The sequence below is a fragment of the Larus michahellis genome, chromosome 9, assembly GCF_964199755.1.
Source record: "Larus michahellis chromosome 9, bLarMic1.1, whole genome shotgun sequence".
NCBI lineage: Eukaryota > Metazoa > Chordata > Aves > Charadriiformes > Laridae > Larus > Larus michahellis.
In genome coordinates this window covers 50,412,612-50,429,461 of record NC_133904.1, presented here as the reverse complement: position 1 = coordinate 50,429,461, position 16,850 = coordinate 50,412,612, and the positions used below count along the sequence as shown (strand labels likewise).

At 56.1% G+C, this 16,850-nt stretch overlaps 1 protein-coding gene across 2 annotated transcripts; it reads left to right on the top strand.

The window, feature by feature from the left end:
* Nucleotides 1-11,467: 11,467 nt before the first annotated feature.
* LOC141748465 (uncharacterized) lies at nucleotides 11,468-16,629 on the top strand. 2 transcript variants are annotated; one of them, XM_074600582.1, is made up of 5 exons: nucleotides 11,468-11,835; nucleotides 12,213-12,478; nucleotides 12,772-12,934; nucleotides 14,499-14,887; nucleotides 15,138-16,629. In XM_074600582.1, the coding sequence occupies exons 4-5, from the start codon at nucleotides 14,704-14,706 to the stop codon at nucleotides 16,007-16,009; spliced, it is 1,056 nt and encodes a 351-aa protein (XP_074456683.1). In that variant the 5' UTR covers nucleotides 11,468-11,835; nucleotides 12,213-12,478; nucleotides 12,772-12,934; nucleotides 14,499-14,703; the 3' UTR covers nucleotides 16,010-16,629. The 2 variants fall into 2 exon arrangements, with proteins under 2 accessions (XP_074456683.1, XP_074456685.1); XM_074600584.1 differs by lacking the exons at nucleotides 11,468-11,835; nucleotides 12,213-12,478; nucleotides 12,772-12,934 and having other exon boundaries at nucleotides 14,185-14,887.
* The last annotated feature ends 221 nt before the right edge of the window (nucleotides 16,630-16,850 follow it).

Below are 16,850 nucleotides of genomic sequence, written 5' to 3'. Positions count from 1 at the left end.
CCAGAAGGATGGAACTGGGCCATAGCATCAGCAGTTGCTGGGTCGGGCTGGTGCCTCTGATCTCTCCGTGCGTATGACAGGCGAGTTTTTCATGCACTTCTGCACGTACGGAGCCCAGTAACTTCTTCTTGGCTCAAGGGTGCCTTCTGTTCACCTACAGCTCTTCCCTCACAAAGACGGTGGATCTTTATTCAAGCGCTTCCAGAGCACGAAGTCCTTTCACATAGATTGGGTGGCTAATGAATCCCACCGTTAGTGGCACCTCCCTTATTCCTGTTTGCATTTGTTGGCTTCAGCGTCTAGCCCTTGGCTCTGGTAGCCTGTTTCCTCTAGCTGCAAGAGTCCTTTCGTAGGACGGTTCTGCCAGGCTAGACCTGTGCCCAAGAGCCCTCTCAACCTTTGTGCTTAATTGAAGACATGCATTCTCCGTGCCTCTCTCCATAAAGCCTTTTCTCAGGCTGTTTTGCTGGTTTTGGAGTCCTGTTTGTACCGTCGCTGGTATCAGAGCATGCTTTCCAAAACATGTTCCAATGCCACAGCGTTCAGGATCTGCCTCAGGGCTGTGGAGTACAGATGTGAGTCCAATCCCTGCTGTGACTCACTCTTCCCCTCCTTTTTTAAGACAAAAGATGACTTTAGGCCATTTGTCACCCATTGGCTCTTTTCAGCGCCAAAAAAAAATCCCTCTTTCTTGGACACAGGCAGCTAGTTTCACTCCTAGATGCACAGCCGCCTTTTAACTGTGTTAGAGCCCTTTTGGTTTGTGTAGTACCACCTTCCCGAGCCTTCCCTGTCCTCATCAACTCATGCCACCAAATCTTACGGCATCTACAGATCTTTATCTGCCGTGGTCTGTAGAGGAAGGCTGAAGGAGCGCGCAGGAGCTGAACCGTAACGTGAGATAAGCAGAGGCACAGGTGGGTGGTCGGCACACCATGATGACCTGAAAAAGATGGTAATTGCTTGCTCAGACGTTTTGCCTCTCCTGTGTAAAGAAAGTCACTATGGTCCCAGGAGTCACAAAACGTGACAGTAGTTGGGCTTTCTCCCAAGATTAGGGCGATTCTTTAAACTGAACAATCTTTTCTGTTTTGCACCTTTGAGAAGACCAAGCAGAGACTCCACCGGCTCAAGCACACCGTGGCACGCACCGCAGAGCAAAGGCCCCAGGTGAACTGGTGGCAGCACCAGGTGACAGTCACGTAGCCGTACCACCTGGAAGGTTGAGTCACTCTTGCTGGTTTAGCCTAGAATGATAAGCCACTCTTTCTTGGCTAACAGAGCCAGATGTTCAGAGCTGAAATGGCCTGTACCATGCTGTCCTAGGACCAGCACGGCCAGAGCAAGCTCAGCTCCACAAAACCCTCCCTTAGAGGCAGAGAAGGTTTTCCAGAAGTGGATTTCCACCCTTTCGGTGTTGAAAATTTCCCTTGCCTTCAGAGGAAGCAAAGTGAGGCCAAGCTCAAATCCCACTGAGGATGTCCAGGTGTGATCCAACCCTCTGCCTGTGCTGGAAGCCCCCGAGAAGGCAGCATCCCCTGCCAGCCCGGGAAGGAAGCCTGGTGTGCTGCAGGGGAGCAAGGGTAGGTGTTTGCAGCCGAGAGGTTGGCTGTCTAGACAGTGGAAAGAAACAAGCCCTCTTAAGGACTCATTCATCTCTCCCCACGATGGCTAAATAGGTCAGATGACTCATGCCCTGAAAGTGCCTATTTCTCTTCACTGACTGCGAAGGGGGAAGGAGCTCTCAGCAGCCCTCCACGCCGAAGACATCCGAAGGGAACGGACCTGGACCTGTGGCGGTTTCAGCGGGTCAGGAGGGGAATTCAGCCTGTCCTGGGGATCCGAAGAGCTGCTTCGTCAGTGACTTCATCAGTGACGGTGATGAGGAGGCAAAGGAATAATTAAATGCCAGCTGGTTTTTAACTCACACTGATGGTGGTATGCGTGTAGGAACCTACAGAGCTGGGTAGGACCAGGCGGAAGGTCAAATCCAACCTGTCCCCACAAGCTGTAGGGACCTTGGAGCAGGAGTTTAGGCTGGAGGGATTTGCAGAATGGCTTTGCCACATCCACAAACACTTCCTTGCTTGGCCATAGTCATCCTCCACGTAGGGCTGAGGGCAGCGCATTGGCCTGCAGACCTCTGACCACTGCTCTGGCCTGAAGAAGCTAACACTGCTCTGGTCCGGGCAGAGAGGAGAGCACAGCCCGCTGTTGTCCCCCAGGTCTCCCTTGCCTACCGCTGTTCAGAGCTGCTCAGTGAAGTCTGGGAAATGGGGCCCTGGAGGGACCATGAGTTTGGGATTCACCTGGCCCAGTGCAGGGGGGCAGATGTGGGAGCCGGGAGCCTCTGGAAGAGCCCAGACAAGAACTGACACCTGCAGGAGGTTCACCCATGCGGTGGCTGCCGCCCTGGGGATGCAGGGGAGCCTTGCTCCCTACGGGCTCCGTGACCCCAGCGATGACAATGTGCCACGGCCCTTTGGCAAAATGGACAGTTTGCTCCTAAGCACCCAGAAACGCCTGCAGTTTGCTGCCCTGGTATTACAGAGCCGTGCTTTGGCCCTGCAAAACATCACGAGATCAGCTTAAAAATCAAGATGCAGCTCACAGCAGATTCTTGTTTTCTCATTGCTGCTTTTGGAGGCTGACTGAGTCATGCTCACAAGCCTCTTTTGCCAGACACCAGGGCTAGCAGCTTCGCTGAAATCATTAAATGAGCACGGAGATTCTCATGTGAACCCAGGAGCTGGTGGTTTAATCGGCGCCCCAGACGTCGCAGCCCGGGGGTCAGGAGTCAGGCTGGACACCCCAGGCACACATCAGAGAGCGTAGAAAACTGCAATGTGCAGAAAGGACCTTAAACTGGGGATGATGCGCAAAAAGCAGGAGGGGCAGGAGGTCCCTCCTCCAATTTTGGTCCAGTCGCTGACGTGCTCTTTCCTCTGGACACCTCACTTCTTCCCCAGACTTTGCCCTCAGCGGCTACTGAGTGCTGATGCACCAAACGTCAGGGCTGCTGGTCTTCGTGGGGCTCCCACCGTACCCCTCCAAGCAGCACCTCAGCCCCTGGCTCTGCAGCCAACTGCATGTTCAGGTTCTCCACCGATGCCTGAAGAAGTGATGCTTTCCCTGGGCTGGAGACTACTGAGATGCTGAGGGGCCTGGAACATCTCTCTGATGAAGAAAGGCTGAGGGATTTGGGTCTCTTCAGTCTGGAAAAAAGACGACTGAGGGGGGAGCTTATCAATGCTTTTAAATACTGAAAGGGGGGGTGTCAGGAGGATGGGGCCAGGCTCTGCTCAGTGGTGCCCAGGGACAGGACAAGAGGGAACGGGCACAAACTTGACGATGGGAAGTTCCACCTAAACACGAGGAGGAACTTCTGTGCTGTGAGGGTGGCAGAGCCCTGGCACAGGCTGCCCAGAGAGGTGGTGGAGTCTCCATCTCTGGAGACATTCCAACCCCCTGGATGCGTTCCTGTGCCACCTGCTCTGGGTGACCCTGCTCTGGCAGGGGGCTGGAGGGGATGATCTCCAGAGGCCCCTTCCAACCCCTGCCACTCTGTGAGTCTGTGATCCTGTGAGACCTGCTCGCCCGCGCACTCCTGTGGCATCCTCCCTCTCCATGTTCCTGGTGCTTGGGAAGCGGCTGAGGTCGAGGATATTTCTTCCAGGCGCGTTTGGAGGAAAATTGTTTTCCTGAAATGAAACTCAAACTCCAAATTCTCCTGGGTAGCTTCTGAAGGATTTATTTCCTGTATCCACTTCCCCTGTGCCTTGCTGTTATTCGTAAGGACATTTGCATGAAACAGTAGGATCTCAGTCTTTTGATGTGCAATTATCATCTGCAGAAATGACTAATCAATTAAGGACAGTCACTACCAGGCTTTCTATTTATTTCTTTCTCATTGAAACCAGAGCAAATGTGCCCTTTTTCTCAGGAAAATGCTGTTTTTTTTCCAGCCGTCGCTGCTGAAAACTTCCCGACGGATCTGAAAATTACATCATGCCCTTCTGAGTCCCTGCTGTTGTCACCATCAGCGCTGAGCTGGCCGTGCCGCTGGCAGCGAGCGAGCCCGTGTCACCAGTCCTGCCAGCTCCGCCATGGCAGCGGGAGCGGGGACGTGCCAGGAATGGCTCGGATGGCACCTGGGGAGCAGCTCAGGCGGGTGTAGAGGAGTGAGGTTCAAGCTGCAGCAGGGTAGGTTGAGGCTGGACATTAGGAAAAAATGGTGGCCAGACACTGGAATCGGCTGCCCAGGGAGGTGGTGGAGTCACCATCCCTGGATGTGTTTAAGACTCGTTTAGATGTGGTGTTAAGGGATATGGTGTAGGGGAGAACTTTGTAGAGTGGAGTTGATGGTTGGACTCGATGATCCCAAGGGTCTTTTCCAACCTAAATGACTCTATGATTCTGTGATTCTGTGAGCAGGCAGGAAGAGATTTCATCCAAACGGTGGTCCACCATGAGTGGGTTCAGCTCGAGGAGAGGCTGGACTTAAACTGCGGGTCTGGACCTCCCCTGGGCACAGGGGAATTTGGATGTGAAGGGTTCAGCCTGTCTCTAACCACAAAGCCACCCAAAATGCGAGATTCTCTGGCAGGAGGCAGGAGGGCTGGGTTGTGTCTCCCAGACGCAGCTGGTGGCCTTGGTGTCTCCTCCTGTCAGGAGCGTCCCCATGTCTCTGCACGGTGCCGTCTGCCCCAGCCATCGTCCCCGCTCTGTTACAGGGCGCCGGGGCCAGGGTGGGCATGGAGGGACGGTCAGGGAGACGGCTCTGGCTGGGCTGGGGAGGGAGCAGGTGCTGGGCAGTGGGGAGGAGCTGCTGGAGGGACACAGCGTGGTGGTGGTGGTGGTGGTAAGGAGAAAAAGGATAAAAGCAGAGTCCAGAGAGGGAATGAGCCTGCCCTGAGACTGCCAGCACGGGCCACCTTGCCCTGATGCTCGTCGGGACGGTGCCCGACTCCTGTGCTCTGGTGGCTTCAGCGTGTTGCTGGCCCAGACCCATGGGTGCACCTCCGAGGAGACAAACCTGTCCCAGATGAAAGGGTGACCACGGGTCTGGACCAGGAGAGGCAGGTTGTGCACTATAGCACTGAGGCATCCCTGCGCGTGTATGTGTGCCCAGGGAAAGTGACAGGAGGGTCCAGGAGGTCCTGGGTTCCCACCGTCCTCCTGCCTGAGAGATCTCCCCACGCTAGGGGGTTGGACGAGATGATGTCCAGAGGTCTCTTCCAACCTATGATTCTATGAAAAGGAGAGGAACACCCCTCCTGGCCAGACGAGCCCCTGCTCCAGTTCACTTCTGCACACCTAGACACCCGAACTGGCCCAATGTTCACCAGCTGAGGGGGCGAATGAGCTTCGGAGCAATGAGCCAAGGGACAGAGGGGGTCCAGGGGCCTTGCACTTGCCACCTGATAAGTGATGATGGCCAGACGCATCTGGGAAGGAGGTCTGCAGGAAGCCTCTGCAGTGAGCGTGCCAGACACCCCCGCTGCCCACGTTGTCCTGAGCATCCTGAGGAGCAGAGGGGAGGCTCCCACCCCAAAGACTGGGTTCCTCGCCTTTTCTCCTCCCACCACCGCTGCTCCCAGAAGCTCCGCGCGACCCTGACAAAGGGCACAGTGTTGGGGGGTGGCTGGGGAGGCGAGGAAGAGATGAAGCTGAAAGAGGAGCAGAGCTGTTTTGTAACAGCCTGCCCCTGGGGAGAGATCACACCACACCGGAGAAGCGCCTCCCGAGAGGTGCGGCAGGCACGGAGGTGACCAAATGAATTGACACCAGGCAATTCTCGCTGGAGCTAAAGAGACAAAGTAATTGAAAATAAATGAAGGAACATGACACCTGGCTGGCAGATCAGTTATCTATAGCGTACCTTTCCTGAAATAACTGCCTCCTGAACATCATATGCTGAGGCAAAACCAAGGAGATGCACACGTAAAATAGGCCACTCCAGCAGGGACCTGAAGGCCCCTTTATTTTTAATGGAAGCTGTCAGAAGGGTTAATTAGCTGGTGCGCAGCAGTGCCCTCTGTCTGGGGTATCGGCTCCCCTTGCCACCGATGGGTCCTGTGCACTAGGTAGAAGATGCTCCATCGTTCTTGTCCTTGGGCAAACACTTGGGTCACAGATCGATGCAAGGGGGGGCTTTCCTGGCTCTCCAGCCACAAAGGGACATCCCGACACCCTGGGAAGAGCCAGGATGGGGTGCTCTTGCCCCTCGGGGCTTTGCGTAATAGGGTAAGGGGGGAGTCATCAACTCGTCTAAGCTCAAAAATGCCCCCAAAAGGCCTCTAAGAGGGTCATACACAAGCCGCTGACCCCAAACTGGTAGTCTGCAAGGATCGTTCAAGAGTGTTTTACTCCTGTTGGGACCACAGCTTTTGTCCTGCAGAGCCTGGGGGGGGCTGTCCCTCCCCCTGCGGAGGGGTGGAAGCAAAGGCGAGGAGAGGGGAAGGTCCGGGTGGGACTGGCTCAGGCAGTCCTTCTTACACCGGGCATCAAACTCTTCAAACAGCAGCCAAAACCACACCGATCAAGTCACCCCCTGGCCCTTTCCATTGCTTACCAAGGGTGTGGGTCGGTCACATCTTCCCCCTGCAGGCCCCGGGGCACAGGAGGTGCTCGGCACCTTGGGGAACCAGGAGGTTTAGCAGGATTTGGCTGCCGAGCTCAGAGCCCAGGGGCCCAGGCAATGCATGGCTTGCACCATGGTGGCCGGTGGCATGGCCGTGCTCTGTCCTGCACCTCTTGGAGGTCGGTAGCGATAGCACCATCAGCCTGGCCCTGCCATGCGGTCCCTGGCAGCCTTGCTCTGCCAGGGTGCAGCAGCAAGCACCACGGGGACGGGACCCACAGCAGCAAACGGAGAAGGTCCTGCAGATACCTGGTGGCCAGACGTTGCTGGCTGGGGTTTGGGTTTAGACGTGACTGCTGGGTTTTCCTCCCCAGTGAAGCGAAGCTGGGTTCAATCTCCCTTTGGCAGCAGTGCCATCAAAGCCCTGCTGTCCCAAGGAGACACCGCAAGTTTCCCCCTTTTCATCCCTTCTTCTCCTTGTTCTAAAAATGAAAGCAACCAGGGCAGAAAGCAGGCGCCTGTACCTTTTGTGCAGAGAAGAGGAGAAAAAAAATATAAATGGCCGAGAGGCAGGTCTGTGCCTGAAAAAAGAGTGGCTTTCAGACACCGTGTCCCTCGAGTAGCGCGCCCTGAGCCGGCAGGGTTCACACAGCCCCTCACAGCAGGAGGTGAGGGCATCCCGTGAGCTGGGGGGCAAGGCAGGGACGTGCACCCCGGCCGTGGGTCTGCAGCACCTTCCGAGGGACTCTTTCCTCGGGGCAGAGGCTCGTTGAGCTTTGAGGGGGAGAAATCAGGTGCCCCCCCATTGCAAAGCAGCAACGTTGCTGCCGGGGCTCTTCTGTGCCGACGGAGAGACGTTTAATGGGTGCCTCCATCACCAGGGAGACCGAGGCTTCGCACCCCCAAAGCACCCTGGCTGTCTGGCAGGGACAGGCACGAACAATTCCTTTCTTACGCCGAGACGCGCTGCTGGTCTTTCTATTTCACCTTTCCAGGCATCCCGATTTGTAGCGGTTCTCTTGCTCACTTTCGTTAAATGAGGCAGAGGAGTGGACAGGCAGCCAGGAGCGCTGGTGTCCCAGCTGGGCTAAACTTCATGAAAAGAAAGCGAGAAAGAAAGCGAGAAAGAAAGGCTCTCCCTCCCCCTCCCGCAAGCGCGGCTGCAATCTCGTAATGAAAACATGGCCAACGCTCTGCTCTGCCCTCTGCCCTTTACGGTGCAGGTTGCAAGGTCACCGAGACGCGGTCCCCCGGTATTGATCAGGGCTCTTTGGGGCTGGCATATGGCACCAGGTTTCAAAGGCCGAGCAGCTAAAAAAGAATTAAGTGGGGGCAAAGAGTGGAACGTACCAGATTGAACTCCTGACACGCAGGGGTCAAAGATCACCGCAGATAAAGCGGGTGCTGGAATGGCCTGTGCAATGTCAAAAATAAATAAGTAAGCATTAAAAATCAAACACCCCCCAGTGCTCGGGCTAAAAGCCCGCCGTGTTTGGGAGGGAAAGAGATGGGCTGGATGAGTCTGACATGCTAGAGAATAACTCCGGGGGAAAATGCCCTTGTTTGTACCTCGGGATGCGTGCAGGAGTGCCTTACCTGGAGAATGTGCCTATGGACTTTGCCACCTGGTATTTTGAGGGGTTTTGCCTTCCTTTTGAATGTTCCTCAGCTCCTGGAGGACAGAAAGACCAACTGCAGAAAGAGAGAGCGAGCTGGAAAGCAAACAGAGCATCCAGCACCTCTGGCTGTGCAGCAGCATCACTTCTGAACCGGCAAGGTGACCGGGATGAGGAGAAGTCAGCAGCTTCAGCAGTCCATGCTCCAGGGCAGGAAGAGACGGGAGAGGTGGAAGACTCCAAAGAGGACTGGAAATTCAAGCTTGTATCAGAGGTTTTTCCTCTACCAGGAGCCCCTGTGTCCAAAGGGTCAAGCCAATGGGCAGAGTATATGGCAAGGGGTGTGTAAGGAGGTGCTGAGGAGAGAGAATCAGGTTCTGCCCCCTTCCGTAAGTGGGTCCTCCTTGTGTTAGGGGCCACCAGTGTGAAATGTGGTGCAAAAGTGACCTTTGCGGTGAGTGAATCAGCAGCTTCGGCCATAACGCTCATGGGACACTGTGTCCGAGTTATGTCCTGGTGAAGGCTGCGGCTTCGGTACCACACTGCGGGGCTCTTCCTGGAATCAGCTGGTTGTTTTTCTCCTCACCTTACAATGCATTGCAAATGTCAACTCCTGAGCTACCTTCGAAGCAGAAAACTCCATCCTGGCTCTTCCTCCAGGTCGCCAAAGAGGGACAGACCCCTCAGAGAAGGAGAGGGTGCGTGTCCCAGTCCCTTTCCTTTTCCATCCCAGCGTTTCCTGGTTTTCATGCCCCTGCCTCTGCTGACTCTTTGTAGTGTTTGGTAGGACGTGGGTCCTCAGCTAAAGGAGTCATTGACAGAGACAAGCTGTTTGGTCCCCGAGGAACGGGAGACTGCCAGAAATCCAGCAAAGGGCAAGGGGATCTACGAAGCATTTCTGTGCTGGGAGGAGGCTGGTTTAGAGTTCCATGGTGCCTCTTCCCAAGCGTGTTTCAGACCTCGCGCAGGAGCGGGGGGACTTTGTAGGATCTGCCATCTTTTGGGGCAGACGTCATGCGAGGGATCTCACCAATACGTAGCGGCAGGAAGGATGAGTCTCCTCTCCGAAGCAACGACTCCGTAAAGGACCAAACAAAGAAAGGACGGGTGAGGTTGTAGGACCTTCTGCAGCTGTGAGGTTGTAGGACCTTCTGCAGCTATCACAGGACCTTACCAGCCACATCTGTGCTGCCTATTATGAGTCTACCTTTGTCTTCCAGAGCAGACCCACCATAGCCTTCACTGGAGCCCTCAGCCCCACGCTGGGAGCTCTGGGGTGGCACATACTCGGAGTCCATTCAGTATATTAATGGGAGCCCAAGCTTCACATGCTCTGGATGGGCTGGGAGCAGGCAGGGCTGGGAAGGCAGCAGACAGCTCAAGTTTTGCCTTCCTGAGCGTGTGGCGGATGCTTTAAGTCCAAGCCACAGCATGTTGAAGATCGTGAGCCTGATTTTCAACCTCCCTCCTCATCTCCGCGTGCAGCGCCAGCCTCTGCGATCTCCGGAGTCGTACTGAGGGTGAAAGGTACACGGCCTGGAGGGAGAAGGCATGAAAAGGGAGAAGCCTCTCCATTAAGGGGCTCACCCGGGGCATCCTGTGGTTGTTTTGGTTCTCCCCAGCGCTGCGGTGCTCTGTGGGAAGCCTGCAGTGCTGCAGCTTCGTCGCTCGCTCCTGTCTGGGCCAGGTAAGAGCACAATGCATCACATGGTGGGCTCACCTCCAGCTTTGCTAAAGCCCCCCCAAAATCTCTAGTGTTCAGCGCTGAGGGTCTGTGGCTCTTTGAACAAACTAGTGAGCTTGTTTTCCCATCTCATTTTTGTGGCCTCCTCCTCCTCTTCTTTTGTTCTCCCGGAGCCTTTCATGCCCAGCCAAGGTGCTCTATCTTCTTCCCCAGCTCTGCCTGCGGGGACACGCTCCGCTCTGCTATTTAATGTGTCTCCTCTGCTTGGTTCCTGATAAAACGAACGGCTCGGTGTGGTCTGCAGCAGGTCCAAACGCAGACTGCGCGTCCAGACTCTTGTCACCAGGCAGTTCCACCAACACCCTTCCCCCGTGGACACCAAAGCCCCTGGCCGTGAACGTCCAACAGCAATTCCTCAAAACTTCCTCTCCGAGACTTTCTAGCTGCGTACGGAGAGAACAAGGGCCTCCCATAGCGCTGATCACCTTACAAATATTTTCATTTCATTTCATTTCATTTCATTTCATTTCATTTCATTATTTCATTTATTTCTCTCCCCCAGGGAGAGCGTTGTCAGGGTTCAAACCCTTCAAAATTCGAGTGGGGTGAGAGGCGGCTCAGCAGCCAAAGGGAACCGCTGAATACTTGGAGGAACGGGAAAGCGGCTGGCTGCGAAGCCCGGCGACACATCTAGGAGGTAATGCTACGTCTGCCCTCTCCACTGACCCCTCGGGCCTACGGGACAGGGCAGGCAGAAGGGGATCTTGCGCCTTCACATGTTTCTTCTACATCTGTGTAGGTGGAATACTTTAAACGGCATATTATCCCTTCCACTCTGGATTTGTACTTCTCATGAATGTTAGAAAATGTGTTCGAGAACTGCTGTACGATGAGCAGTCAATGCTTAAAAACGCTGCCTTCTTCCCCCCCCCGCCATTTCTCTTGGTGAATTTAGTACCAGATGGTAGCCTTACAGCCCCGAGAATGAAGTGCTCCGTAATTGACAGCATAACATGACTAGCAGCAGAGAAATCTTCCTCCCCGCTCTTCCACCGCTGAGACTCCGCTGGTGCAGAGTGAATAATTCAGCATCCATCTCTCATTCAGCAAACGCTGCCGGTGAGCTGCGCGAGGATGATTTTTATTAACTGGACGGCTGGATGCAATTTTCCAGCAAACCCTGTGTGCAAACAAATTGTAGCTGACTGCTGGGTAAGTGCCAGTGCTTATGACTGTCTGCTGGTACGGAGAGATTAGATGCCCACATCCTGTTACACCATCTCCTCTGCTCGAGAGCTGTTTCCCAAGCCCACAAGTAACTTTGCTGGTGAACAATCATGGTTTCACATCAGAGAGAGTGTTTTCAGCAAGACACATGCTCGTGATGTTTTTTTGTTCCCTGGGAACACTCGAACAACATCGCGCTGCCCAGCCCGGTCTGTGAAAGCCATTGCGGATATTGCTGATTGGGCTCATGGGATCTGACCAAGAAAAACATTTATGAGCCCTTTTGTTTTTGCTCCATTTGTCCGTTTCCGCCTCATTCCAGCATCAGGGTGACCGTGTTAGGAGGTGAGAGTGGCATCTGGGCTCGTTGGGCCCCTTCATTGTCTTCTGCCACCGGCAGGAGAAGTCGTGGACAGCTGGGGACCGCGCTGGAGCTGCCGTGGTGCTCAAAGCCGGGCAGATGCCACCAGCCAGAGCCGGCCTGCTTTGGTTGCAGGTGAATTTCTGGTTTTGACATTGCGCCTCACACACCAGTTGTTGCTTGCAACCCGCTCCAGATCCCAGCAGGTGACGGCCAGTGGGAATGAAAGGTCCCGCCGGCCGCTGTCCCCACCACAGACAGAGGTGGCAGCTATTTTGAGGTCCTCCAGAGCCTTGCAGCTTTGCAATGGCACAGCTAGACGTCTGTTGGGGAGCGTGATGGATATGAATCCTGCAGTGGGCAGGTAAGAAAACTCTGAGTCTGTTGGACAGGTGCCTGGAACATTAGGCTGTTATTGGAAACATGAGGCTTTTATGGTAAGTAATTGTAATGTTATTGGGCGTTTTCCTTAAATAGTCCACCGCACTCCCATATGCCGGCAGCTGATGCTGGAGGGAGAGGTGTGTGCGAGCCCAAAAAAAAAAAAAAAAAAGGAAGGTGAAATGTTGGAGTGTTTTTATTCGGATGGGATGTAAGATGGAGAGCCGGGGCAGCCGTGGGGACCAAAGACTCCTCTCTGCCTCTTTTCCTGAGGCGAGGGGTGTGTGTCCCTGCTGCCTGGACCCTGTCCAGCTCCGAGAGCTCTTTTCCAGCTCCCTACGAGTTCCTGTGTGCTCGCAGATGGATGTGGTATTCTTCTCCTCTTCCTGCCCTCGGTCGGAGCAGGGAAGCACTTGAGGAGATGCAGAAGATAGCGGTCCCTTCGGCAGCGGAGGCGTGTTGCGGGCAGAGAGCTTGTCTTCAGCAGGAGTGAAAACACCACCACCTTAAGTCGGGTCTGGAATGGGCCAGTGCTCGTCCTCACGGCACAGCTCCACAAAGCCTGCGCTTGTGAAGCCCTCGTGGCCTTCAGAGATCACCAGTGCTTGGTCGTTCCTAGCTGCTCTGTAAGTAAGTATGGAGTCTTACAGGGATGAAAGACCCCTGGTCTCCCCAACTTTGAAACGCCTGCTTCGCCCTGCTGTATTCTCCCAGTGGAGTGGGGTATGCACCTTCAACAGAGAAAAACAAACTAAACCCCTAGAAATGCAAGCAAGAGTCCTGATCCACTGCTCCTTTTCCATGAATCAGCGTAATCCCAAAAGACCCAAATGCTGAGTCTTTGTCAGTGTCCCTGGGTGCGATGGTCACCGTTGTAAGCCAAAGCTGTAGTCTGAAGTCCCCTCTGGTTTCTCCATAGAGCCTGGCCAGACTTCACTGCCAGACGGCCGAGCACAGGAGACCACCCTCGCTCCCTCCACCGTGATGGCGGGTCGGAGCTTGCCTGCGGTTGGTAGCTCATCGTGTCACCATCGGGGCTGTCGGCATCTTTGGGAAAGGTCAGCCCAGCCACATGCCAGTGGGTATGTACAAAGCGACCCTTTTGGCTCTTAGTGATGCGACACTGGACGCTTGTTCCCCAAACCCCAGCCAGGGGAAGCCTTTTTGCATCCTGGGAGGTGGATACGGGCATCTGAGGGGCTTGTGGCACTGCACATTGCGGAGGCATCCAGGTCAGAACAGGCAAGGCTTTGAGCTCAGCAACGATGTTGTGCCGGTATGATATTTGTCCTCTCCTGAGCACCTAAGGAAGAATAAGAGCATCCCTAGAGCTAGAACCAGCAAGAACAGCTACAGCAAGTAGGCCACCCTCGCTTGAAATAGCCCATGGGGCAGGATTAGCATCGTTTCCCCCGGGGACCATCCTAAGCATTAAGAGATCTCCCTGGCAAATTCGATATTTTTCTTTTTTCTCGTATCCAGCCTAAAAAAATATGAGATCTTTGCTCTTCACCACCCACCCTTCCCAACTCTCTCTCCTGTACAGGACTGTAAGTAACACCCCGTCACTCCTCAGGCTCGTGGCTGGTCCTGGAGTTACTCACAAGCGATGAGCCATCTCCATGCGCACACCGTCACCATACAGTTGTCCATGAAAGCCCGGCTGCCAACATCTGACAGCTATAAATAGCCCAGAGCTTGTAGGAGGCAGGAAAACACCTTTGAACTCTCCTGGAATCTGATGGAACTGGAGAGCTGCAAAGGCACAAACCATAAATATTTGGCTAAAAATATGCCTGAGCCCTGGCTGCTAGGTGGGGTGGATGGGGGAGGCTGGAGGAGGCGTAAGCTAGCAGTAGAGAGCGGGCAAGTAGCCGTGGGCCCAGACCAGTCCCATCGCAAGCTCAAATGGTGATGCCCTTTGCCAGCAGGAGGGAGCTGGGGAAGGTTTGATTTGAGACCAAGAGATGGGAGCAGAAGGGACCCCACCGCCACTTTTTGGGGCTCAGGCTGTCCAAACCTTCCTGCTGCCCATCTCTCACCTTCCTCCCCATCAGCCCACCCTCCTCCTCCTCCTCCTCCTCCTCCTCCTCCTCCTCCCGTCGCCCTGGAAACCAGAGGCCAGGATGCCTCGGCCCCGGGTGACAGCCCCGCAACAAAGGCGGCTTTCACGGTGCTGGCGGGACGGGGTCGTCCCCAGCGCCCCTTCCTCCCCGCTCCCCACGCACAATGCGGGGCGGCCAGTGCTGGGGGTGGCCCGAAGCCCCGGGGGATGCCCAGTGCCGGCCAGCCCCGGCGGGTCCTGGCTTCTCCCCCCTCGCCGCCTCCTCCCTTTCACGTTTCGCAGGTCAGGGGACAGGGTTCACAGGCTCCTCTCAGCGACGGGGCGAAGGTGGATTAAGGAGGGGGCAAGGGCTCATTCTTGTCCCTGTTGCAGGGTGGAGGCCGGGTCAGGCGTCCTTGAAACCCCTCACACACCCTGGTGGGTCCCCAAGTGTCATTCAGCGTGAAGGAAGTTGTCCATCAAAGCTGGGAGACTGTGGGAATACCTGCGGGCAGTTTGCAGGCCAGGAGATAGGGATCGTCTTGGGGAGCAAACTTCTAACTCTGCTGCTTTTCCCTTTTCCCTCTTCTCCCACAAATAAGCCGCACTTTCCCGGGCCCATCAGACCCAAGGAACTCCCTGGCGCAAGCCTGGAAACAATCTCCCTGCAGCAAAACTTTGCATTTGCTTGGGTAAAGCACGGGGGCTGGAGAGCGACTGCAGGGGAAAATCTGATCTGCAGATAAGGATTGGTCTGCCAGCTCTTCTTGCCTAAACCAGAAGAAAACCCGCCTCAAAGTCCCCGAAATGTCAGATACACAGCAGGGGCAGGCGCATCATTTTGGAGGCAGAGAGACCACTGAGGCAAATAGGCTTTCCCAAAAATATGAGGCAAGAAAGAAGAAATGCTCCTCAAATACACGCAAAACCTTTCGGACACGTACTGCTGGGCAGGAGGGTGCAGAACGCTTCAGGAAACACCCACCAGCAGGTTTGCCCCTAATTATCGCCTCTGCTTTCCCTGCGTAGAGACTGACTGATGAGGGAACGTGCTGCCCACATTTTTGCCAGCAAGGGGACTGGGGATGAGTGGGGGGGCATCATCTCGCTGGCATAAGGCAAACGGGGATGCGGGTGACACGCTGAGGTCAGGCAGTCCCTTGATTTGAGGGTTTGCCTTAAAGCCTGGGAACTGCTGCTTCAAACTGTTCATTTTATTCCTCATCTCTCACTTTTCCCAGGTCCTCCAGCATCACACTGGTGCTGCCCCGGCACCAGCAGAGTGGGATGCTCCCCATCCTGTCCCGTGAGCCTGCAGAGGAGCCGGCAGCGTGGGTCAGCAGCCCTTGCCGGGCACCCCAGAGGCAGTTTCAGGGCTGCGGACACACAGGGCGGATGGGACCCTCAGGGATCCCCCCAGCACTGGGGACGGAGCATCTTCTGCCCTCTGCGCCTGGGTCCCAACCCTTTCCAGCCTGCTGGTGTACCCTACAGGCTTCTAACTCACGCCTGCTTGCTCGGCTGCAGCGGTGCAGCCCCCAGGCTCCCCCAGCCCTGGCCTTGCAGCACCCTTCCCCGGGGTGCCGCAGCCCCGCAGCCCCTTGCCGAGCCAACCCGCCTCCCCCTGCAGCCCTGTCCTGCCACCAGCAGCGCGTGGGGGCAAAAGCCAGCGACTGGTGTGGCCTCTGCAGGGGGGACATCCCCCCAGGCTGGGGTCTCACGGGATGCTCTTGGGAGCTCCTCTCCTCCCGCCGCCACCTCTGCCCTCTCCTGTCCTGCCCCGGGCCATGGTCCTTGCGTGCACAGGGCGGGCGAGGAGTGTCTTCCCCTTGGGCGGCCGTTTCTGGGAAGAGGTCGGTGTGTGACAGAGGAAGGAGCCGCGGTGGCTGCAGGCAGGGAGTGCTCCTCGTACCCACCCTCCGGCTCCTTCCTGCCTCGCGAAGCTCCGCTTTCCTGCAGCCGGCTCCAAGCTCTTCTTGGCCCCTGCCTCCCGCCCGCGGGGCCTAAAAATAACTGCCCTGCGCAGGTCTGGGGAAGAGCTTCTGGGCTGGGGTTGCAGCCCTGGGGGAAAAATGAAATACCAAAGAGACGGTCAGTGCCCTGGACAAACTGAACCACGGCGTGCTGGGGCTGGGAGCTGCCAGGCTTTTCTGCTCCAGCCTTTGAGGGCAAGAGGTACCTTCCCACCCAGGGATGGAGTGGCCCCAGGGCTTTGGAGATGCTGGTCCCGTCGGTGCGCAGCCTCCGTGAGCGGAGTGCGGTCTTGGGAGGTCATAGCCACCCGAGCCGGGCAGGGCTCAGCCCCTCACAGATCACAGCCGGGCACAGCACAGGGGGATCGTGGGGTTGGCAGAGGGGATCCAGCCCTGGGAACGTCCTGGAGCTGTCTGTGCCCCGGGGGACCTCATGGGGAACCCCTGCCCTCCTCAGCCTCAGCTGCTGGGTCGCAGCCCTGCCTTTGGGTGCCTGCGGGATCCGTGTGGGTACCTGCAGAGGGATGGGGAGCGGGTCCAGGAACCAAATCCACTTGCAGTCTAACGGGGTGATGAGTGTTTTGGGGGGGATTCACTGTCTGCACTAGCTCACAGCACACGGTGCCATGTGGGGCCAGGCATGGGGGTACCACCTCTCCCTCTCGCCATCCCTCCTTCCCTCCCTCCTTCCCCCGCTCCCTCTCTGTCCCCGGGAACCTCATGCCTTGTAGGAAATGGGCTATTAAATGCCGTTAATGAGCATCTCTGGCAGCGGTTTCAACAAACGGCTCTTCCCCAGCCTGCTGGATGGGAAGGGATGGGTTCAGGGGAGGGGAGGGTGAGGGGACACGTCTGGGGCTGACGAACCTCCTTCCTCCCTGCATCGATCAGCTGTCAGGCCAGTGGAGAGGCTCAGAGCATTCATTCCCCCGTGACAGCCCGGCTCCGGGGTGGGGAGGGAGAGTGTCCTGGGCTCTGCCA